The sequence below is a fragment of the Mchenga conophoros genome, linkage group LG2, assembly GCF_057382185.1.
Source record: "Mchenga conophoros isolate Kocher_MC1m ecotype Shallow Benthic linkage group LG2, M_conophoros_male_GT1.1, whole genome shotgun sequence".
NCBI classification, from domain to species: domain Eukaryota; kingdom Metazoa; phylum Chordata; class Actinopteri; order Cichliformes; family Cichlidae; genus Mchenga; species Mchenga conophoros.
In genome coordinates, this window is record NC_140527.1 from 36,137,410 (window position 1) to 36,162,327 (window position 24,918).

The 24,918-nt window shown below is 41.5% G+C and overlaps 2 protein-coding genes across 4 annotated transcripts; one reads left to right on the forward strand and one right to left on the reverse strand.

The window, feature by feature from the left end:
• Positions 1-344: 344 nt before the first annotated feature.
• Positions 345-12,747, reverse strand: arl13a (ADP-ribosylation factor-like 13A). Of its 3 annotated transcripts, none has more exons than XM_085244135.1 (10): positions 12,437-12,747; positions 3,258-3,374; positions 3,012-3,082; positions 2,673-2,925; positions 2,434-2,539; positions 2,101-2,306; positions 1,916-2,024; positions 1,130-1,397; positions 926-1,042; positions 345-812 (listed from the first exon to the last, which is right to left on the reverse strand). In XM_085244135.1, the coding sequence occupies exons 2-10, from the start codon at positions 3,314-3,316 to the stop codon at positions 757-759; spliced, it is 1,245 nt and encodes a 414-aa protein (XP_085100261.1). In that variant the 5' UTR covers positions 3,317-3,374; positions 12,437-12,747; the 3' UTR covers positions 345-756. The 3 variants fall into 3 exon arrangements, with proteins under 3 accessions (XP_085100261.1, XP_085100251.1, XP_085100240.1); XM_085244125.1 differs by lacking the exon at positions 12,437-12,747 and adding an exon at positions 10,972-12,283; XM_085244114.1 differs by lacking the exon at positions 12,437-12,747 and adding an exon at positions 5,899-6,079.
• On the forward strand, positions 12,457-24,802 carry xkrx (XK related X-linked). Its single transcript, XM_085244105.1, has 3 exons — positions 12,457-13,360; positions 19,387-19,646; positions 23,393-24,802. Exons 1-3 carry the CDS (start codon positions 13,011-13,013, stop codon positions 24,256-24,258), a joined length of 1,476 nt encoding a protein of 491 aa, XP_085100231.1. The 5' UTR covers positions 12,457-13,010; the 3' UTR covers positions 24,259-24,802.
• The last annotated feature ends 116 nt before the right edge of the window (positions 24,803-24,918 follow it).

Genomic DNA, 24,918 nt, shown 5'->3' on the forward strand with positions numbered 1-24,918 from the left:
GCCAAAGCCAGAAACTGCAGAGCTAAGTCTCAAATCTGTCGAGCAATCTGGTAAACAGTTTCTCCAGATGGAAGAAAGGTGGAAAAATGCATGACTAATTATCAAACGACACCTAAAAGTACAGATTCAGCACCTTATACTACATTTAAGCCGTTCAACCACCTTATCTTCACACCAGTTAACATCACGTGAATGTTTCTGGACTGTGGGAGAAAACAGAGGAGGATTGTGCAGCCGCTGCCCAGCACGAGCCAGTTTCCTGAAATTATGCAAATGTATTAACAAATGTTTATTATATAATATATACTAGTGTATTATGCAAGTGATCCACTCAACAATATGCAGAACGTTCCCCAGTACACTGTTTATTATGGGAAAATGTTTAAACAATAATTACAAAAAACAAAACAAACAAACAGTTTAAAAATCCAGTTTTCTTTTCATTCAAAACTGCAAAAATGTATATAAACAAAATCCTCTTAGATGTATTGGCCGTGTACACAAGTTTATATTTAACACATTTTATTTTTACAATGTGATATTATTTTATCAAAGCACAACTCTTCAGACCTGCCCTTCACTACACTTCGGAGTCTGCAAATTCCCTCCAAAGGTTCAGGAATCAGGTTGAAAGTCTACAATATGGAAAGAGATACAGAAATAGTAGTGTGTGTGAAGGGATGCAATGTGTTGTGTACGTCTGCTGTGGACCCACATCCTCACACTCAGGTGGCAGGACACACGCACGATTCACTCTCACTGTCCCTGATCCTGACGCTCTTTCAGAGCTAGTATTGCTTTCCGGTAAAGATCTGTCAGGAGACAGGTTGAACTTATAATATTAAAACTGCGATTTCATGCTGTCAGAGTCCAAAGTGTGGTTAGTGTGTTTTATTGTTGGGTGGAAGAAGTGGATGAGGCTCACCAAAGGTTGCAGAAAGGTCCACGGGCTGCGAATAAGCTGCTGGCATCTCCTCTGTGTTGATCTTGTTTTTTCTTTTCACTTTCACAACTCTCTTCTTCTTCTTCTTTTCTCCTTTAACTAGACAGAAGACAAAAAAGTAGATTTGAGATTCTTAAACAGCTAACCACTAAAACTGAGTGTAATCCAATCACTGCTTTTGGGAACCTTTCAGTGGTTTCTCGTCATTCTCTGGTGATTCTGGCACATCCAGCGTCTCTTCTTTCACCTTTGTTTTGCGTTTAAGTTTGTCCTTTTTTGGAGGGATCAGAGCACTGCTGGCTTTGTCTCTGTGACCAGAGTTATCTTGCTCTCCTTCATTGGCATCACCGTCCTCTTCCTCTTCGTTCGGCGGTCCCTCATCTTTTTCACCTTCCTTCACCTTAACTGTCTTCTTCTTCTTCTTTGTCTTTAGCTTCTTTTTCAGCGAAGTGTCCTGGAAATAGATTTAATTTAAAGCAAAGTGCAGTTTATACACCTGCCACATCACCAAAATGAAAATTCAAAAGAAGAGAATGGGAGAATTTGTTCTCCAAAGCTGAGGTGGGCATTTTTCTGTATTTCTGAAAATGCAGACTATTAAACGAATTGTGCATCCCGACATTTAGACTTATCATCAATAGAATTGGCAGATTAATCATTAATCGTAGCCCTATTGAAATGAATTTAAAACAGAACATTTAATGCAACAGATAAAATCATAGTAGAGCAAACACATGAAGACAGACAGCATCTACATGTGCGGTTTAATACAACCCAATACAACAGATATGCCACAGAAACAAATTTAGGATTTAGGAGTTTTTGCTTATACAAGTTTTAGTGTGTTTCTTTGAGAATCACCATCATTATTTGCGATGGTACCATCATTATTCTATGAAGAATTTATGGCCTAGCTGCTGATCGCATTACATTTTATAAGGTTTTATAAAGAATGCAAGACATTTTTCTGACCTTTTGCAGCATATTCCGAATGGGTTGCAGCTTTCCTTCGCTCTTGGGTTTTTTCTCCTTGTCTTTGGGCCGATGAACCTTGCGCAGATCTGACTTGCTGGATCTTATTCTGAGGTAATAACAAATTCATGTTAAAACATTAATGCCTTTATCTGCAATATTTGAGCTCTGAAGGCCTTTCTTACCGTTCGACCTTGGTTTTTCTTTGCACTTTCTCTGCTTTTCCATTCCTCTCCCTCTCTCTTGGCTCCAGAGGCCTTTTGCTGTCCTGAGCTACACGAGCACACAGCTCTGGATAATCCAGACAAACAGCTCGCAGCAACCAGCGAAGACCTCGCAGAGTCTTTCTGTCTGACCAGCGCCGCAGGTCCATTAAGGCTGAACAAGGCTCCTGAGTGGAAACAGAAAGAAAGCTCAGTTTCTTTGCACATCTAAGGAGTCCCCCTTTAATGCAGCGCTGTCTATATTTTATTAAATAAGATTTAAGCCTGATTAGATCATTTTGAAATATTACTTACAATATGGCACAGAGAGCGGCTCTGGTTGACCAACTTCTCTAAAGACAATATCTCAATCAATTCACTACCCAGCAAAGCATTCATTTTATCCTGTTTGTTGGCCAATCTGAAAGCAAAAGAGAAGTGTCACAATTAATATTTTGTTCTGTATTTTTACATGTGAGCCACCAGGGGGCATTGTTTGCACATGATTTGAGATCTGATGTAAAATTCAGACATATAAAACAGAGTGTAATTACACTAGTAGAGGTTTTCCTGCTACCCTCGGCTGCTTCAACAGGTCCGAAAGAACCTCCCTGACTTCCTTTATCCTCTGCCTGTCACCAGAGTCCACAACAAAGATGATGCCATGAGCCTCTCCATAGAGCTCCCTCCAGGTGCCACGGGACTCTGCTGATCCTCCAACATCCAAGAGTGTGACCAGGTAATTCTCCACCCTCAGCTCATGTCTAATGCAGCCATGTGTGGATCCTGATTCGACAACATTGGCGACTGAAGGGGGGAAACACAGGTGGTTACTTGTTGTATTTCTGAAATAAACACTTGAGGTTGAACCCTTGGTAAAGCCACATGCATACCTCTTAGCATGCCTCTGATGGAGGATGTTTTTCCCGCTTTGTCAAGACCAACCACAAGAATGGTCACTTTCCTGCAGACGAATGCATATTGATATTAGCTTAAGATGACTTCTGTGGATTTTAGGAACAATCAATGAGCTGATGCTACAAGAATGTCTAAAAATAATCTCCTCGAGTGATTGAGAGAGGAAGCGTTTTATTTTTAGTAAGTTCAGCAGGAAGATTGCGAAAGTGTAATATCTGTACCTGATTGGCTCCTGTATTTTGGAGACCCAGTTGCAGCAGTTGCTCATCAGGTTGAACATGTTTACTTGAGGTGAGCAAGGTGTGCACAGTGGCCACCATCTTTTCTGGAACTGGTACCTGCAGACAGATGGTAAATCTCAGTGTGACTCACACACACATACGCAGATAAGGCTGGAAGGTTGAGTCACTTGGGAACGAGGCCAGATCCATCGCAAAGATGCTTTGTGTCTGTCTCCTGTGGACTTAGGAGACGTTTACAGATGGTCACTCGCGACAGTGCATTCACTGCCCAGGGTTATCCAGGGCGCGGCTTCCGGGCCAGTAGAAGCCCTCATTGGAATTTTATATGGCCCTTCATGAGAAGGAAAGAATGCACTACTTTAAACAGTTCATGTCTATGCATGATAGTTGCAAAAAGCAAGACTGCAGGCACATTTGTCTTTAACATAAACTCTTCTGTCCACTGAAGCAGATAAAATTTCCTAAATTTGATGTGAAGACATATAACAGCCCCCTCATTAACAGGTAAACAACCGTAAACCAAGTCATAATTGAAAACATGAAACACCATGCTCTCTACTCCAACTAAAATGTCCATTATGATGCAACTTATCCATGTCGTCCTCTCATTTAGCCTCCTGGGCATCACAGTTCTGAGAATCCCACCACTAACACCAGTTAGTCCACCATAATAGCTAATCTAATTTTGAAAGCTTTTTTTTTCTTTTCCTTCTGGAACCGATGATCTATCAGAACTACATCAAGAAAGATTCGGCATGAGCCCCCGCATCCTCAGGACCTTCTATCACTGTGCCATTGAGAGCATCCTCACTGGATGCATCACCACCTGGTATGGCAACAGCACCGCCTACAACTGCAAAGCTCTCCAGCGAGTAGTGCGGTGCTCTGAACGGATAATTGGAGGTGAGCTTCCCTCCCTCCAAGACATCTACAGGAAGCGCTGCCTGAGGAAAGCGGGGAGGATCATCAAGGACTCCAGTCACCCCAGCCATAAACTGTTCAGACTGCTTCCATCAGGAAGGAGGTTCTGCAGCATCCGGTCCCGTACCAGCAGACTGAGAGACAGCTTCTTCCATCAGGCCATCAGACTGCTGAACACGTCATAGACACCTCAGCTTCACTACTGGAACTTCAACATTATGCACTCCACACTGTATATAAATGCCACTTGTTTTGCACATATTCAACTCTGTATATTCTATATATTTTATTATTATTATTATTTTTTATTTTTTTATTTTTATTTTTTTTTACTATTTAATTTGTAAAAATGTGTATACACACACACACACACACACACACACACACACACACACACGTAGGAAAATATTTAGTATACACATCCAGAAATGCATACACTATTATATATTGTACATATATTTATTAGTTTCAGGTTGGCCATTCTTGTATTTTGCTCGTTTGTGTTGTTGTGTTTGCACATCTCTGTTGCTTGTGGGGCTCGCACACAAGAATTTCACTCGCATGTGCTGTACCAATGTACCTGCACATGTGATGTGACAATAAAAGTGATTTGATTTGATTTGATTTCTCAACAGCCACACTCTTCACAAATACTTTCTTAATTGCTAACATATCTAACATATGGGCTCAAGCCTCTCCAAGTACCACTGAGATAGGCCATTACAAGCAAGTATTGCATGATGTTTCTCAGTAACTTCTCTTGATATTGTCTTTATGCCACTGAATGTGTGTTTGCCTCATAGAAGCTCTCTAACATGTCATTGGATGCATGAGCAGTCATCCAGTCATCCTGAAACTTCCCAATAAACACACAGCAGGTGCATCTGAGGTAGGGCATGTGCTAAAAACACACACACAAGCAGATCTTCCTTTGTCAAGTGCATCTGTTCAGGTCCTGTAATCTGCTAAAGCCAGTTTAGAATGGCCTGCTTTTACAGTGTTGTTAACAAGCTGCCCCATGTTTGTACTGGCTGTAGAAGAGGCCGCCCCTGTTTCTGCTATGGTGTAAAGAGGACTGGTTTTCATATCTCATTGTTTTAGACATTTAAACCAGATTAGTTAGTCATGAGTAGTTTTGAAACACAAGGGAATCACCAATCCAGGGTACTAAATGTGCATGTTGCATGTATTAATTTCAATGACTTCAGTACATTTTAGGCATCACACCCATGTAGCGCACAAAACATAACATTAAATTGTTTATAAAATACAAAACATCAGTTAAGTTTTATCATTTTAAGAGGCATAAATAAAGAAGAAACTGGACTACTAACAATGGAAAATAAGAAACAGTTTTATCTAATTTGATAAAAATCCCAAATAATCAGAACAAAAGATTAAAAAAAAACAACTTTTTATGAAAACTTTTAATCTACCATAAAAGAACGGTTAATCAATTTGGATTCCCCACTAAAACAAAGCAGCAGTTATGACTGATATTTTTTCTACATGGGAAAAACTGCCCTGAAAAAAATCATTTTTCATACAAACACCAACAGTGTCACATGCCTGGTAAAATGCAGTGACTCTATAACTCACAGAAAAGCATTTTAAATTCAGCAGGAGCTATTAGCTGACACCACTACATATAAAAGTTGCAAATTTGAAAGATTTAGCCTTCTGCTCAATGAATACTCACAGAAGTATGTCTATGTCCATGCATTTGTTTGGGTGCTCGTCTTCACTGACATCTTGTACCCATCGGCTACAGAACTAATCAGGCTCACACTAAGCCTTTGGTCACCCCATGTGGGAGGTGCAATCTGGAAAATGTTGTATTGGCTTTTCAACCAATCCCAGAGTTCTCTGAACCAACTTCTAATCCCATTGGATGGCGTGGTCCTTCTGGAACTCGACCAAATGAAGGCGCTTATATCCACCCCCGGAAAACTAAATTTGTCGAGTGGTGTGATCTGTGGCGTGCTGTGATCTCCTTTTCTTGGTCAAGACAGAAAGTGGTAGCAGAGATGGATTTAGGCTGCACAATCTCAGTCTCTCAGTGAGATAATGACACTATGAGGGCCGTTTAGTGTCACACTGAATTTACAATTAAAACAGAAAGATTACAGCCACCTAATATTGTGTTGTGCCTCCTTGTGGCTTGAGAGCAGATCAGACCCATCAGTGCTTGGACAGAGGATGCCTGGGGGTGTCCTAGTGGGATAGGCAGCTATTGGGGGTGCAAGTGCACTAGGAGAGGGTGCTTTATAGGCAGCAATGTTTTTATTGCTTGGGTCTTGTAAAAATAACATCCTTGGGAACCCTAGGACTGAAGGTTTATCAGGAAAACATAAAATGCCATTTGGATGTTTTCTCCTTTTTTGGCTCTCCTTTGATATCTTTTAGCTTTTATGACAAGAACTTACAAGAAAAAAATTCTCTTTAATGTGAAAGTAAAAACAGATTTATACAATGAAATAAAAATATATCATGTAAAATAAGTTACTGCATAAATATTTCCCCTCTTTTAAAGTGACCGATCTAATTCAAAAGCGGTCCAGCCAGATGGTTGCAGCAACTGCACAATTTGTGAAATGGATATCACCTAAGTGCAGTGAATGTGTCTCAAGTGATTTTAGTACAAAGGCACCCATGTCTGGAAGGTCCAGTCACTGGTTAATCAATATTTCTGGCTACAGTTACACCATGAACATAAAAGAAGACCTAAAGCAACTCAAAGAAAAAGTTATTGAAAAGTATAATTCAAGGAATGGGTACAAAAAAAATCCAAGTCACTGAACATTCCCTGGAGCTCAGGTAATGGAAATGTAAAGCGGCACATGTGTAAGTCAGCCTAGAGCAGGTCATCCTCCTAAAACTGAGTGACTGTGCAAGAAGAAGAGTGGTGAGGGAGGCCACCAAGACAGGGCACCTATGACCAGTCAGAAGTGCCTAGAAAATTATTTGCTAGTGCTTAAAAAAAAGGTAGAAAAATCTCTTCGTTGCAAAGAAAGACCCAAATCTCGCATTCATCCAAGGGCATGTGGGAGACTCCGCTGTTGACTGGAAGAAGGTTGTTTAGCCTTCAGACTAGATGCTATGTTTTGGTGCACATCAAGCCATGCACACCATCTCCACTGTGAAACAGGGCGGTGGCAGCAGCAGGCATTCAAAGGCTTGTAAAAGTAGAGGGAAATCCTGGAGGACCGTCTGATTGAGTCTCCGAGGGAACTAAGAATCATTAGCTTTTATTCAGCAAAAGCTACACAGCTATGCAGAAATGGTTTAAAAACAACAAGATGAATGTTTTCAATCAAATCAAAAAGAGTTGTTCACACCTGATCCCCATGCAAAAATAGAGCAAAACTGGCGTTCACACGTGTGAGGTTAATGCTTCTATTGTGGAAAAATATGGCTATACTGGAAAGGGGTGAATATTTCTGCAGCCAGTTACTTTACATGATAAATGTTATTTTAAGTGAAATTAATGTAGAAGTCTTTCTTTTTACTTTGACATTAAAGAGGGATTTTTTCTACTTTTTAAAGCCAAATTATAGTGACCATGATTCTATTTATAAAAGGAATACATGGGAAAATATTCTAGGGAATTAAAAGGGAACTGTAGATGAGGCTGGATAATAAAAAATGCAACAATTATTAGCGGATGTATGCTCCTTTATGCATATCTGTGTGCATAATATTGTGCATATGATTTTGTTTTTCATTTTCTTTCTTTTATTTTTAGGGTGACTTTTTACCATGTCGGCTGGGATATTACTTGTGACTTTTGAGATCTTTTTGTCTTAATTTATTCCATTTCTCAAAGAGCACAACAACAGCAAACAGATAAAGATAAAAAAATGTATTGAGTGTGAATAATTAGGAGGAAATAAATAACGTGTTATTTTATTTATGTTTTTTTTTCTTTTTAAAAAAAAGAAAAGTCAAGTTTGTTTACATATTTATTTATGTAACAGCCATTCATTCTAACATTAGGAAAGCATCATCTGAATATATTACATAATGGTATTAATACCCTAATTAAGCCGCCCGATACAGTTTGTGTGTAACATCATCCGCTAGATGGCGTCATAGACACCGGATCTATTATTGTTGCCTGTGACTGCTGTGCACCATACAATCTAAATCCAGAGTTTTTCCTGGCTCAGCATTGGCTCAGAATCCACACAAGCACAATCACTCCGAGTATATTAAAGGCTGTTAGTCTGTGTTGTCTTGTTTTAATCAAATCGATATATTTTCTTGCTGTTTCTGACCATTTGTAAACAAAAGTGTGAATGAGTAAATGACAACCAAATTTTGTTCTTTGTCTTTAGTAGATAAAACTCTTTGGCGGAATTAGTTATGAAAAATTCCTCAGTGCAGGTAAAACCCTTCAATACTATAAATTAATCTCAAAACAAGTCACCTTAAAGATTCCCCCAAAGCCCGATGCTCAGCGAAAAACCCACACATAGTTAAGGGTGAGTGAAAGAGGTGGGGTTTCTGCAGCCATGATTTAATTTGTGAGCAAATAAATATGTAATGGCTTCTTTCAGAGACTGGGATCAGTGGCTTCTGTGAGAGCTTTATCTCATTATGTCATTAAACCGACTTCCAATCAGCCACTGCCTCCCTCTGCTGAGTAAACTCATCCAAAGCTCTGACCACAGCCCTGCGTCAGCTGACACACACATACACACACGCACACACAGTGATAAACAGCAGCAGTTCAGCACCACACCCCTATCTCCTCCTGTTGTCCACACTGCTATCATGTTTCAAAGACCCCCAACTTCCAATATTGCTACTGCTTCTCAGCTTACATTAGGCTGCTTTTCACATTCTGGTTTGAAAAACTGTCGAGCAAACTGTTAGATATTTTGGAAAGTAATCAGTGTATTAATGAATGTATGCTTGGGATTGCATTGCTCTTTCTTATGTACACATTTGGACAGACCCAGGGTGACTGTTAAAAAACTGTAAACAGACAACCAGCGCACCCTTTTCCTGACCTGACTGACCAATAACACGGTAATGTAATAGAATAGAATAGAATAGAATAGCCTTTATTGTCATTGTACAGAGTACAACGAAATTGGAGTGCCACTCCCTTGGTGCAAGTTTCAATAATAAATATAAATGTAAAATATAAAAAGTACAAAAAAAACAATCGTAAGTACTCAAACAATAGTATGTACAATATATACAGGATAGCAGCATTAATATAATGACAGTATGAATAGCAGCATAATATAATGACAGTGACGGTATGGAATAGGTTCAATTGTTTTTGTGCTTATTTACTACGGTGATAGCTCTGGGAAAGAAGCTATCCCTGAATCTGTTTGTCCTGGTTTTATGTGACCTGTACCGTCGGCCTGACGGTAATAGTTCAAACAGTTGGTTGCTGGGGTGAGAGTGGTCCTTGATGATATTGCCAGCTCTGCTGAGGTACCGAGAGTTTGCAGTGACCTCCAGGCTGGGCAGAGAGCAGCCAGTGATCTTCTGGGCTGTGTTGATGACCCTCTGCAGTACTTTCGTGTCTGCAGCTGAGCACCCTGCATACCATGTTGTTATGCCGTACGTTAGGATGCTCTCTATGGTGGCTCTGTAAAATGTCACCAGCAGCCTCTCCTCCAGGTTGTTCCTCCTGAGCACTCTCAGAAAGTGGAGACGCTGCTGGGCCTTTTTAACCACCGCTGTAGTATTTGCAGTCCAGGAGAGGTCATCAGATATCTGCACGCCCAGAAACCTCATGGAGTGTACCCTCTCCACACAGCTCCCGTGAATGTAAAGTGGGGCCGGGTCTGCTCTGCCCTTCCTGAAGTCCAAGATAAGTTCTTTAGTTTTCGTGGTGTTCAGTTGGAGGTTGTTAACTGAACACCACTCAGTCAGTCTGTTGACCTCATCTCTGTAGTCTCTGTAATGTTAGGTCCCTTTCGCAATGCCAGGCATGATTAGTTACAGGGCAGCTGATTAGACGAGAAGAGGTCACGTTTGGGTGAGCTGTGTTGAAAAACTGGAAAAACTTCCTCTGGTTTTTTGTTTGTTTTTTTTGTAGAGAAGAGGAAATTATGGCACAATGCTATAACCACAATGGTGTAAACTGAGCTTCTTTTCTTTTCTAGTTCAGCAAAATAAAAAAGGAGGGTGGGGGCTTATTTAAAAGCTTTTGGTCCACCAGCTTTTTAATCTAATTGATCAGAAAAGGTGAAAATCCCAGAAAAAGGCTCAGATACTAACTGAAATGAACCCCCACACTGAAACCTAAATGTGTGGTTGAGTGGAGGTGTCAGGCAGTTCACTCCAGCTTGTGGCTTTCTCATGCTCCTTGAACAGTGATAACCCTTGTTTGCGTGAATAGATGAGCAAACAACCAAATGGTTCCCACTTGTACTGCAGAGCGCATTGACTAATGAGTGCCCTTCTAACTAACAGTTACATAGGGGGGAAATATCTCTGTGAGACTGAGTGCAGTTTTAGGAGTTCCCTGCAGCTGTTTGTGTGCCTGCTCCACTCTCAGGCCTGAAGGTTACTACAATAGAACCAAGCCCGGCCTGCATGTGGCAACTAAAAATGGAAGTGAAAATGATCTCTGTGCTCTCGCCCTCACAGTGTTTTTCCATTTGTATACTCTATGCAATAAAAGTGTAGTGCTGTTTCTCACTGTTTTACCTCTGTGTGTGAGAGAGGAGAGGTTAGTCTGAGAATAAAACACAACGATTGTTAGGGTTTGTATAACATTTTCTAACAGATTATTAGTACTTACTGAAGATGAACACTGATGCACTCCTCCTTCAGTTGTAGTAGCTCTAGTGCCAGTGGGAGTTTTCCTATGCAGCCAGCCACATGTTTGCCCACTGAAATTAAACCTTAAACACTTTTTAAAACTTCTATCTCCTTTGTTTTGCTATATTTTAAACAAAGGCTGACTATCATTAAAAGTTTCTTATCTCTGATATCTACTAATTAGGTACATACTCGTTTGATTAATCGTGAACCATACTGTATTTCATTGACAGAGTAAACTGCACTTTAACAATTACAAATAATCTTTATAATATTCCCATATTGTGTGTGTGTAGCCTATATTTTTTAACAGTGTTGGGAAGGTTACTTTTAAAATGTATTCCACTACAGATTACAGATTACATGCCCCAAAATGTATTTTGTAACGTATTCCATTACGTTACTCAATGAGAGTAATGTATTCTGAATACTTTGGATTACATACTATATTTTCATGCTTTTTACAACTACGTGAATGTACTATTGCTGTGTGATTTATTACTATTACTGAAGGTCCGCGGCTCCGAACCGTAGTAAAGGACTTCTGGCTAATACTCGGTTCGAGTTGGGCTAGTAGCCGAAAACTAGCTTTACTTTGTTGTCTGGGTCAACTTTTCTAGCCAGAGACAGAGAGAGGCGTTGAAAGGCTGCTCCAACGGAACTTATTGTTTCAGAAGAAAACACGAACACAGCGTACAGTCGAGTCTTAATAGCTTACTTACAACTGGGCTCGTCAGGCTCTCTTCTTGGCTGCAGTGGTTATTATTATATTTACATGCTTCCAGCTCCCGTTTCTGCTCGATGACAGCTCATACTTTTCCACTCTCCTTCTTCTTCGTCCTCGCACTCACAGACACATAACGTGTCGCAGTCCATTCTCCCTGCAACACGAACTACACTGCCCACGAGGCTACATTCTTTAGGGCTATGCCTGTAGCATTCTGCCTATTAGCTTAGCACAACAACAACAACAACAACAACAACAACAACAAAAAGGCCTCTCTCACCCAGGAAACACACAGTCGCAGAGAGAGCGTCACCCTGTAACCACGGCAACCATAACGCTGCCGCCCTGCCTGGAACAACGGCACATAACTGTCAAACAAAACCCAAACAGTCCTGACCCGCAACAATATGAAACAGGAAAATACCACCGTGTAATCCATTTATTTCAACAAAGTAACTGTATTCTAAATACCACCTTTTTAAACGGTAACTGTAACGGAATACAGTTACTCATATTTTGTATTTTAAATACGTAAGGCGGTACATGTATTCCGTTACTCCCCAACACTGTTTTTAATATGAGTATATGTCACCACTTCTCATTTCCTTTCCTTCCACCTCGTGTACTCATTTGTGCACACACTCAGCATGTTGAATAGTCTTCCTTGTACCCGTGTATTGCCCATATTTGGGGGAGTTTACCTATAACCCCATCTTACCTTCAATGAGCTCGTCTTATTTATTTTGAAAGCTGCCACCCATCATTTCCGGTGCCTCTCTGAGTTTCGGCCTGACTTGACGCAGCTGTTGCATGAAACACTGAAAACATGACCCGACAACAGCCACACGCCAACACGGAGGCACTCAAAAAACCTCCAGCCCGGAGCCAAGTCCTCTCTGTTTAACCAGGAACAAGTACGAGCGATCGGAACGCTTCAGATCACCGCCGAGTTTAGACGATCGTCGGGCGGTTGGAGTTATTGTGAGGGTGTATGACTGGGCTGAACTTTGCCAATCCTGCACACTGACGCTGCACAAACGGACAGTGAGGTGATTTCCATTTGGCCAAACGCGGAGACACGGAAACGCAATATAAGACGACGACGACGACAGGAAAACAGAATACAAAAGCCTCCGGGGGGAGTCGGGGATGAGTGAATGCCTGCAGTCGGATAGTCAAGTTATACGTAATGAGGAAAGTTTGGAGGGACAGCGCATCAAAGGAAATATTTTGGAGGCAGGTTCCTATTAAAGTGGCACTCTGACTTCAGTGGCGTAAACATCAAAATTACTATGTGCGAAGTGGCCATGGGGGAGCAGGACGGGGAGATCTCGGACGTGGAGCAGTGCTCCTCTGTGGCGGAGAACGGGGTCATGTTGGTGGTCAATCACAGCCGGGCCCGTCCTCCCCTCAGCGTCGTGCTGGCCACCGTGCTCTACTGCGCTGAGTTCATCACGGCCGCCGTGCTCTGCAGCATGTACCATCACACCGAGGATGTGATCTGGATGAGCTTCACCATCGTCTTCATGCTGGTGCCCGCTGTGCTCATTCAGCTAGCCTTAACTTTCATCAACAGAGACCTGGGTCGGGACCGTCCTCTGGTCCTCTTCCTGCACCTGCTGCTGCTGGGCCCGGTTATCAGGTAATTGGGAAACGTGGCCAGTGTGTGCGCTTGAAATCAGGATACTTTACTGCTTGTCATTTTTGTTATTACACCTTTTTACCCACAATAATAAGGTTCGTCTGTGATAAATTACCATTTTAGGGGCATTTAAAAGCAGAAGAAAACATCCCCAGTACCCATGAATCCAGTTTAATTTCCAGTCATTCCAGTTTTGATTTTACACTGTAGGGAAGTTCACTAGATGTCAGCCACTGCTGACTGCATGAAACGGTGACAAGTAGCACATAAACAGACAGTTAAATATATGTTTTAGCAATAATGTTACAGATTTTTACAGACTTGATGTTTCTTTATCTGCAGTGCAGTATATAAACACCGTACGACTTTTAAAACTGAAAAAACAAGAGCGGTTTTTCACTGATTGCTGACATGTTCGAGACAAAGCAGTTAACAGAGAAAACTTGCATGTTGAATCTCATTAGTTCTCCTTAAGTCCTAAGTGGGCATGCAACTTCCAGTTTCCATGAACAGTGCAGGACAGTTAATGGTCTACAAATTGACAAGTTCTGCAGAATGCATTAAAGCCTGGCAGCAACCTCTGAGAGCTGGAATGACTCTGCAGCAGGAGAAAACTATGGAGACAAGTTGCTTAAAGACTTAAGATGCATGATATAAATGAAAAGTAACACCGGTTAGGGTTCAGTACCTTCATGAACTACAAACAAACTGCCACTTTAATTAAATCTAACAAGTCTAACAGTTGCAAACGTTGGAAAATTTCATTAGCTTTTGCTCGCGTACCCAGTAAACTGAAAACTGCATAGGACTATCAGTCATTTTTGATAGCTCATAATCTCCTGTGGTTGTAAGGCAGATATAATCTACCCTCTCAGATGAGTTTAAGCTGCCTTTTTTCTTGTAATATCTGTTTTTTGACATTTCATCAAACACGACAGGAAGTCATCTTTGACTCTGCAAAGCTGTAATGAACTCTAATTTGGCCACGCTTAAATATATCCACATCCACTGATGTCAGTCCCTTGCTGTTCACTCTTGCAGCACTATGGTTGAACCAGTGTTTTTGCACTGAATAAAGATTTGCAGGTTTGGTAACCGAATCACACTCCAGATGGAAAGCGCGTCCATTGTGACGAAGAGGCTAGATGAGTGAACATCACAACCTCCCACATCCTTCAGTGTGTTGACTAGTAATAGACTTCAGAACAAACAGCTTGTCCGATGATATCCGTCGCCTTTTTTAAATGAAAGTCTCCCTGATGGCCAACCGCTCGACGGTTGTGGTCACTCTGTCAAATGACTGCACAACACTTGCTCATGCCTTTGTAGCACATGTTTCACACTTATGACTTGATGCCACTCGATAGTATGACCTCATCTTATGTTAATGGCATCCAAAGGTCTCTGTGCTGCAGACCAGTCAGGCAAGAGAAAGAGGAAAGGGGTTTTGGATGTTGCTGCAAAGGTTTCTTGAAATAACGCATGCTTTATTCTATTCTTGTAGGTGAGACAAATGAGCACATCTAGGAAAAAATAACACCAGTGCATACATTTCAGTCAAGCAACAATGAGTGTATGCTAGCTTTGATAAAGCTAGTTCGTTTTTAGAGGGAGGAGTTCTGTTTAAATATGCTCAGCTTGCACTTCCATGTCCGTTGATCTGAGCTGAGATACCTGTTTGGCACATGTTGACTGATGTAAGAAAACACAGGTGGAGGCGTACCATGTATGAAAGGAAACATGCATGAACTTCAAACCTATGCTTCCGTCCCTGTTTCTCTCCCTGAACTTTGATTTGTCTCTGGAGTGCTCAGACGTAATGACGTGCATTTACAGTGAAACTATAGGGCGTGTACCCTTTTGTCTTCTGTTGCAGATTAGGTGCCCTGGAAAGAACAGTTTGCAGAAGGAGGCACGGCTAAAAGTTGCCTTAATTTATGGCTCAGCTTTCAGCAAAGCCTAAAAAAATCCCAGTTTAAATATATTTGAGCATAATTTACATATTTAAAAACAGATTGTGATTAAATTATAAATAAATGACAGTCACAGGCAATGCTTTGTAATGCCAATCAAAAGTCAGGAAATCTCAAGTGCTGAGACAACACTATTGATCTAAGCTTATATTATGTAGTGTAGTGTTCAAATATGGTAAAAGAATTCAAGACTCACGTTGTTCCTGTTTTACCAGTTTTAGTAAGTGAAAATTGCATCGCAAATCATAACAATGTAGCAGCGACATATAAAGAGTATCTACTTGCATGCTGGATTGCAAAATAGAGCAGTGGTTCTTACTGTAAATGAAGTAAGGCCACAGTATCTGGCATCCAGCCACTAGTATCTAATTATTAACATATATAAGAGATAAAGCCACACGAAAGAGTAATACAGAATGATATTGGGAGATGTTAGCAGCAGGAAGCACAACTTAACATTGGTAAAAATTTAACTACATTTACTCAAGTACTGTACTTTTTACAAGTTGCACAAAAAACTTTACACTGTCTTTAAGACAAACAGTCAACACACTATGTGTCTCCAAATGTGGTGTTTTTGAGTCTTGGTGATGAACTCAAGCTTTAGTAACCTGACAAAACAATCTTAATTAATGACTTATTGATTCTCTTGAGTGAGCTGGACGATAGAGAAGCCTCCATTATGGAGGCTGCTATCAGAAGACGGGCACACTGTGTCCAGAACGGAGTAGCTGTGGTCAGCACTAGTACAGAGTCAGGCTGTTGGTTTGCTTGATGCTCAGTTGGCACTAAGAGTCCCAAAGTCTGCCAAAACATTATCCCCCACACCATTGCATCACCACCAGCAGCAGCAGAAGCCTGAACTATAACACAAGGTCGGATGGATTGATGCTTTCATGTTGTTAACACCAAATTCTGACCCTGCCATCTGAAAAGGCGCTGCAGACATGATCAGACTGGTCGGACCAGACAGACTTTTTCTAATCTTCTCTTGTCTGATTTTTGTTAAGCCTGTGTGAACGCTAGCCTCAACTTTCGGTTCTTAGCTGGCAGAAGCGGCACCCAGTGTGGTCTTCTGCTGCTGTAGCCTATCTGATTCATGTTCAGAGATGTTCTTCTGCATTCCTTTTGTTGAATTTGAGTTACTGCTGCCTTCCTGTTAGCTTAAAGCAGTCTCGCCATTGTCCCCTGTTGTCTGGAATCAGCAAAGGCTTTTTGGCGAGAGAACTGATGCTTACTGCATATTTTCTCTTCTTCAGACAATCCTCTGTAAACCCTAGAGATGTTTGTTTGGGGAAAATTCCAGTAGATCAGCAGTTTCCGAGATACTCAGACCAGCCTGCCTGGCACCAACAACCATGCCACATTCAAAGTCACTTAAATCACCTTTCTTTCACATTCTGATGCTTGGTTTGAACTTCAGCAGGTCATCCTGGTCATATCTACATTCCTAAATGCACTGAGCTGCTGCCTTGTGTGTTTTTGCATTTGCATTTGCATTTTTAAAGCAGTTGAACAGGTGTACCTAGCAAAGTGGCCAGGAAGTGTTTGTTGTTGCTTCCACGTCACAGCTAAATAACTTCAAACACCCCTGTAGCTGGATTATGAAAGGAACCAATCAGAAGAAGACATTGTTTTAAATAACAATCCGGTTTAAAGTATTACATCTAAAGGATATTAGAACTGTGAGTTATGCACAAAAGTTATAGTAGACTGTACGCATAAAACATAAAAGGGGGAAAAACCATGATTGGGACCTTCTAATTAATAGGCATAGATAATTTCACATTTGGCGCTTTAATAAATGGGTCCTGATCATGTTAACAGTTTCAGATTGTGTTTTAAAGGAGCTTAGAGTGACTGATTAAAAGGAGAAAATATCAAGGATGGTCCTGCTGCCGACCTTAACAAAAAACAGCTGGGTCTGTCAGCTGTATAAGTTGCTGTCTATCCAGCACACATCTCACCTCCACCTAAAAAAGCTTTGCTCATGCCAGTGATTCAAAATGGCCTTTGAAGCAGTTTTCTGCTGACTGCATGTCTAATGCTTTTCAGTTATCATCCATTGTGTATCTGATGCCTGCCGGTAGTGCAGCAGTGAGGCCGGAAAACAGACACCATGATTGTTTCTGCAGTACAGCTCATCCTGTTCTGCATCATTATGGACCGCGCTGCTGTGAATAAATCACCTCTGGTGCTTCTTGGCTCAGATGGGAGGCTTCCTGTGTGACTTAGGGATGGCGTAATTGCTGATCTCGTGGCCACACCGTCAGACATACCATATCTGCTGTCAAGAGAGGAATCTCAACCCTTGATGTTCACAGATAACTGTATAGATGGTCCATTTTTTTCAGAGCCTTGTATTACTGGTGCATGCATCTGAAAATACTCTGACAGTCAACGTAAAACAAAGACGTTATCTAATGAGAAACTTGTCTTGACTTGTCTCTTTAAGTGTATGAAACCAAACCAGGGATACACAACACATAATTGCTTTTTTGTCAACCAGGACTAGTTGAAACATGCTGAGCGTCTTATGTGTCTCAACCTTAACAGTCTGAGGAGGCTTTGCCACTGAAGCTGATGGCATAATCCCAAGTGACCAAAACAGGAGGATGTTGCTAAAGACTTACTGAAAGAACTTCCTGAATGCTCTTCTTCCCTATATAGTCAGGAATGTCAGCATTTCTTGAGTTGCTCAACCTTGTGTTTTTTAAAGGCAGTTCCTCTTCTTTCGTGGGGTATGTGGCCCGCAGTGCTGCTGTATTTGTACACTGAGGGGACAGATTGCATGTTTAGACTGCAAATACAGAGCAGCAACCAATGTTTCCTTCTATAAATCTATAAGATGCTTCTGTTGAAGTCGGGGTATTGATCCTCTTTGCAGGTTCATTTGTATGTCATGCTGTTGTTGTTTTTTTTCCTTTCTCTAAGTGAAATTCAGCCTGCCTCTTGGTCGTTTTACAGACTCCTAAGTGGAGACTGGCTCAGGTTCAGTGCCATCATTTTGCATCCCGAGTCTACTGTACTGCCAGAGTTCCAGGAAATGATATCAGATTGTGTCTTCTCCGTAACGCTGTGGCAAATCCTGTACATGAAAGTCAAGTGGCTTTCCTGTGACTGCCAGCATAAAGAATAAAGTATGCGTGTGCTTGTGTGAGGCTGAGTGACTATGCGATCTTTTTTCCTACTTGCCATCTAAGTGTGGGTCAAACACAGTTCAGGCATTGAACAGTGGATCACATAAACACTACAGCTTTCCTAGAAAAAAGCAGCTGAAGCAACAGTGTCGGAAAAGGCATTCCAATAGAGTGATGTGAGATTTAGTGCTCCGGTGGGAATACTCAGAGGGCTGTGTTTTGAATACAGATGTACAGCGCTGTCCGTTCCTGGTTATTTCAAATGAATATTATTACAGTGTTGGCATACTTGCACTTTGGCTATATCACCTAAGTCCACATTCAGTTTATTTTTCCTTTTCATGACGTTTGTTGAGCATTCAGAGGCTTTATTTGAAGCAAGCAGCTATACATTTTCCACAGAAATCCTTTTCAGTGCAAAACCTGTTTTCCCCTCTTTATGAATACTGCTTTTTCCCCCCTCTGTGACCAAACACTGAGAGCATTTACCTTGCAAACCTTAAGGGAACCACACCCTGAGGCCTTGTGGAGCAGGGTAGTCCTCCTGCTGAGTGCCCCCTGCTGGACTCTCAGTGCTGTGTGCATTTATAGCTGTGATTTGCAAACAAAGGCTTGCTCATTCTTCTGTGACATGCATAAGAGCAGTGTTGTGTCAGTGCCGTAATGTCCCAACCTTTAAAAACAAATTCCCGACACATGAGCCCCAATCCTTTCCCTTCTTTCCTCTCACACGTCTGATTTGGATCCTCTGCTGCCCTTCAGCGCTCACACTCTCATGTGCTGATTCCACAACACAGACATCACAACATACCAGCGTGGCGTCCTCTAAGTTAAACCCAACATCGCACTGCCCTCTGTTGGTGTGAAAACATTACTTCGCTCACTCTCACACACGCCTCTCTCTCTTCCTCAGGTGTTTTGAGGCTCTGGTGATCTATTTTAAGGCAGGTAAAAAGGAAGAGCCTTATGTCACCATCTCCAGAAAGATCAAGCTGAAGAAGGGAACGGGGACAGAGATGGAGTGGGAAATTGGCCAAACGGAGCGCATCCTGGCCACGCACAGGAATGCCTTCAAACGCACCGCGGTCATCCAGGCTTTTCTGGGCTCCACGCCGCAGCTGACGCTCCAGCTGTACGCCACCATCCAGGAGAAATACATCCTCCCTACAAGAAGTAAGAATCACGGGGGGGTTTCAGATGATTATTCCAGTATGAGGGTATCTTTAAAAGAAAATCTTAATAATATTAAAATGATGAAAATCATTCAGGTTGGCAGCTCTTTATAACTATGAGTCATCACTTTGATTTGATAGTGTATCAAAGAAACTGCCAGTGTTAGTTTATGTAAATGCAGTCCACAAATACTGGGAGATTTACAGCAGAGCTATAAAATGTTATTTAAATGTCACATTGTTAACAGTTGTATCACCTTTAGTAATTACAATATCTGTAGATAAGTTGTCGAGTATGGCAAGGTTTTCCCAAGCCAGCCAAGACTTTGTAATTCAGTGTGTGTTGTAACTGAGCTCCTTGAGGAAGACGCCTGTGCAGACACCCTGCGGAGGAGGATGCCAGCAGAGTTTGAAAAAAAGTTGTTGTACGACTTCATAAAGAGAGAGAAACATGCAGGAAGTTTGTTTAGCAGCTAAAAATAAATGGATAAATGAATCAAACCGCATAGAACCAGTCATGGCATGAGTAATCTGATACACGTTGGCTGTGTTTCTGGAAATACTTGGATGAATCTTGAGAGTGGTGCAGTCTGTCTCTGAGATTTCAAAAAAGCAAAAGCTCTGTGTAAATCTGAGTTTCTGTGACAGCTCAGACGTGGTGAAAGAAACCACAAAGAGTCGACCTTTTATGCACAAAATGCCCGTTGCTTGCATTTTGACACAAACTATTATGGGAAAACTTCGCAAAATAATCTGAACTGATGTCTGCAGAATATTGAGAGTGCGTTCTTTTGTCAGATGAGGTTAAGATGGATTTGTTAGGCTCAGATTTTAGCTTATCGTGTCGGCTGTCAACCCACAGAGGTGGGTGTTGGACGGTAAGGAGCCGTTAAAGTGCAAAAGATGTTACGTTAATGATATTCATGGATGGCGCCGTAAATGTCTGTGAATGTGTAAAAATGCTGGCTCACAGGATTGCTGCCATTTTTAAAACAAATCTGGCAGAAGGAGAAGGATCAGGCATGACAGTGATCCAAAGCACCTTGAAAAAATTGTCAAGTCAAACTTTGACCCGGACGCGTTGTCTGGCTTAAGTTTAGAAAACATTTTGGGTTTTTCAAACTAAAATGACAGAAAAACACAAACTGGAAACAACATTGCCTGATAAATAATAGAAATCGGTGTTAAAGAACTACACTTCCACGCCAAGCAGGACGGGGTTTGCATTAAAAAGTAAAAGGTAGAGATGAGAAGTGTGGAGGGGGCGGAAAAAAACAAGATTTAAACCGCAATAGTTCAAACGTGTACTGACTTTTGTTGCTTTGGGGCATGTATTCTTAACAATGTATATTTAAACTTTTTTTACTTTCTAATTTTACACAATTGAAAATATGCTAATATAAAACGGATGCTCTAACTTTAAGCTTGGTGACATCTGTGCTTACAAGCAGATGTGGTGTAATAGTTTTTAAAGAACTCCTGGGACCCAAAGCAAACTGGTGTTCTGGGTTTTTTTTTATTTACAGCTTCAGGCATGTTTTCAGGCATAAATGTTGTTGTTTGTTTTCTGTGAATAATTGAGATCTAGATTTTTTTCTGCACACTGCTTAAGCGTAAAAACGGCAAATGTAAAGCTGCTGAGAAGCTGGAGGTGTGCAGTCTGTTGTCTGTGCTCGTTTCTTCTTTTTTGACACTTTGCCGTTTCCATTTTTATTTTTACATGATTTTATAATAAAGTGAAGAACATTCATAAGCAAGTCATAGGTTTGTAGACTTCTACATTTATGCAAAGAGTCAATGTTGGTCCTTCTTTACAATTTATGCAGTTCTCTTTTGCATGGTGGATTTAAGCTTCTGTGCTAAATTCTAATTGATTCCGATTCAAGTTTTATCAGGACTGAGAGCTGATCAATTTGTAGGCGTCTGCCTTTCCACTTGCTTTTTAAGAAACGACCATGGATTCTTAAGCAGATGAAGATGTGGGGAGGTTACTAGTCATTAATTCAGAATGTTAATTGATCATCTCTGAGCCCTTTAGACATCACTATCATGTTGGAAAGTGTTCAGATTGTCACCACATTGCTCCTGAGGGGCCACACGAGAAATTGGGACTGTTGTGGACGTCCTTAACTTGTGCAGCCGTCCACAGTAGTCCCAGTTTCTCATCTGCCTCTGCCAAAACATCTGGACATGATTATATTATTTTGCCCTTTACCAAAGAATAGTGACTAAAAAAAATAATAAAATTTAATTTTGTTTTATTAAACATTATTTTTAGGTATGTGTGGCAAAGTATAGATGTCCTGTGGCTAAAATTAACAAACTAAAAATAACTAAAATTCAACCTGTGTTTTGCAATTAAAACATTTTTTTCATGATGTTCTGGAAGTAGGAGGTATATTATGTGCAAGAGCAGTAAATAAGCCACAGACAGACAACACAGAAGGTCTACGGAGCATGTAAGAAAGCACATTCTCACTGTTTAGCTTGTTAACACGTCAGTCTTTGCACTGCTTTTAGGACAACTTGAAATTTTGACCTGATGATGGCACTAGAGGAAAGACTTTTTTCCCCTCTGTCCATCTAAAAGTAGTTGAGATTGTTCAGAGTGGAAGAGAATGATACCCAGGCCAACAGCCCAACTTCTCCTCCCCTCCTGCCATGCTGCTGGTGCAGTTAAAGAACAGTTTGTTTGTTTTTAACTCAAATGCTAATATCATCTTGTTGAATTGGCAGAATTGCAAGCTACATCGTGACCTTCAGAATATATAAGTGCTTCTTAGTTGTTTCTTGGACTTGACACATTTCTGGAAAACCTGATAATCCATCTGGATATTTCTGGAAAAGTTGCCTTTTTCACTCTTAGTGTCCCATAAATATTCTGAGGGAGTTCAAGTCAAGTGACTTAACAGTGATTTCAAGTAGTCCTTCAAAGTTTTGTGCTCATTATCCTGCTTCAGTGGGAATCCTTTCCCCAAAAAATGCATTCGAGAGAATGAAGCAGGTCTCTGATGAATGGATGTCTGCTTGAAAGACTGGTGTTGATCTCCCTAAATCCAGTGAAGGCTTTACCCCATCATGTTTCACCACCATTCTCCGGTTCTTTTTCTGCTACTTCAACAAATCTCACATTTTATCAGCAGCATGAACTTTTCTCCATCATTCACAATGAAATGCTGCTTTGTCTCAGCTGACCATTAGATTTGGTTTCCCATCTTGATGCTGCTCGTCTCAGAGAGCAGTATCAGAGAGCATTTCTCCAATGAACTTTTACTGATTGAAGTTTTTCTTTGTTGAGATGTTTTTCTGATGAAGGCGCTCTTGTGCTTTTTTTTTTTTTTCAGTGATGGTGTGAACACTTTCGATTTGGAGCCAACAAATTCAGCTCCTACAAAGACTAGATTAATGCTGAGCCCCTCTTTCCTTGCAATAACCGATCGATCTCTGACACCTTCACTTAGTTCTAACACCTGATGCTTCCCTCTTTGCAATGCTCTAGTTATTGCACTGCAGACTCTGCAGTATATTTCTTATTTTCGTGTCAATGAACTTCCTGAGAATTTCCAGGTTGACATGAAATTTTGATGCGGTGTCAGACCCTGCTGTACGTCTGTTAAATTCTGATCCTTTTAAGTGAATAAATCATGTTCTCTGTGCCCAAACTGTTAATAAACCTACTTTGTAACAGTTTATAGTTTCTTGTGATTTTTGAGAAGTCTAACAGGTCACTTGTGTCTGTGTTTCCAGTGGTGCTGATGGTCATCACCCTGATCTCCATCACCTACGGGGCCCTCGTGTGCAGCGTTCTGGCCATCCAGATCAGATTCGATGACTACAAATTACAGCTGCGCCCCTGTGCTTACCTGTGCATGATTGTCTGGAGAGGCTTGGAGATTGCTACCCGGGTCACGGCGCTGGTCCTCTTCAGCACGGCACTCACTCATTGGACGATCCTTGTCGGCATGGTTAACCTTCTTTTCTTCTTCTTCCTCCCCTGGGTTGAGTTCTGGGCCAGGAAAGGCTCTCTAACTGAGAATGTGGAGAACAACTTTTCTAAGCTGGACACTGTGGTGGTGCTGTGCATGTTCACGTTGCTGTACGCCTGCATAAACATCTTCTGCTGGTCGGCGGTGCAGCTTGACCTCACCCATCAAGAGCTCATCGAGAAAAGGCAGCAATGGGGCCGCCTGGCCATGTACTACTGTGGGCGCTTTATTGAGAACTTCCTCCTCATCACGCTCTGGTACTTCTTCAAGTCAGACTTTTATGAGTATGTGTGCGCCCCGCTGTTGGTGGTCCAGCTGCTGGTCTGCTACAGCCTGGCTGTGCTCTTCATGCTGCTCTTCTACCAGTTTTTCCACCCTTTCAGACGCCTCTTCAAGTACAACGTCCACGACTGCCTGCACTGCGTCTGCTGCCATAAAAAAAGGCGTGGAGAGCAGGGGAGTCGAGGGAAGCCGGCACACTCGTACTCTACGTCAGCCACCATGGTGGTTGGGGCGGAGGAGCCGGTGGAGCTGCTGGACACTCAGGGTTCACAACCTCCTGACCTCACCAGCCAGCTTGGAGAGCGGGAGATGGCTATTGTTGACGATATGATGGAGGCGGCCTAAGTAATCTAATATAAAGGTGCATCGCTGAACAAAGTCTGGAATAGCTAATATGTGTGTTTTTTCAGAGAAAGTGAGGTGGCATGTCAGAGAACAAACTTTTGCCTTTTTCTCTTCAGTTCAAACTTCTCGTTCTGTAAGGTATTTAGGGTGACTCCTGGTGTCCCATACACTGAGGGCCCCACAAAGGTCGGTACACGAAATAATGTAGCGTGCCGAGATATGCAGCGACACACAAAGGCCGCTGTTGAGAGGGCCGCCTGAGCCAGGTGTGAGGGGAAACGTGCCAAGTGGAGTGTCCCAAACATCGACCAGGAGACCACACTGTTTACTTAATCTCAGGGTTTTCATAGCATGAAGGCCCTTTTGCACAGGTTTGCATCTGAAGTAGGAGACTTATTAACAGGGAAAAAAAGTAAAAACACACTAACAGGAGGATGACAAGTAAAGGTCAGAAGATGAATTTATCTTCCTCATACCAACTGCTGTGATGAATGCCTCGTCTTGTTCATTGTCCACTGTGGCTGGCTTTTGTTTAAAAAGAAAAGGGGGGGGGGGGGGGGCTTTGTGTTGTGAAACAGAAAATTACAAATGTCTAAAAGCCTATGAGAATATTTTTGTGTCTTGTGTAACACACAGGAAACTGAGAACTAGCCTTATTTT

Excerpts from the sequence above, each read along its gene's own strand:
- xkrx (XM_085244105.1), top strand. The coding sequence starts at position 13,011 with ATGTGCGAAGTGGCCATGGGGGAGCAGGACGGGGAGATCTCGGACGTG. Across the intron at positions 13,361-19,386 it reads CTGCTGGGCCCGGTTATCAG|GTGTTTTGAGGCTCTGGTGA; the intron begins GTAATTGGGAAA and ends TCTCTTCCTCAG. Across the intron at positions 19,647-23,392 it reads ATACATCCTCCCTACAAGAA|TGGTGCTGATGGTCATCACC; the intron begins GTAAGAATCACG and ends CTGTGTTTCCAG.
- arl13a (XM_085244114.1), bottom strand. The coding sequence starts at position 5,918 with ATGGACATAGACATACTTCT. Across the intron at positions 2,540-2,672 it reads GCAGGAAAACCTCTACTAGT|ATTGGCCAACAAACAGGATA; the intron begins GTAATTACACTC and ends TTTTGCTTTCAG. Across the intron at positions 2,307-2,433 it reads GCCGCTCTCTGTGCCATATT|GAGCCTTGTTCAGCCTTAAT; the intron begins GTAAGTAATATT and ends GTTTCCACTCAG.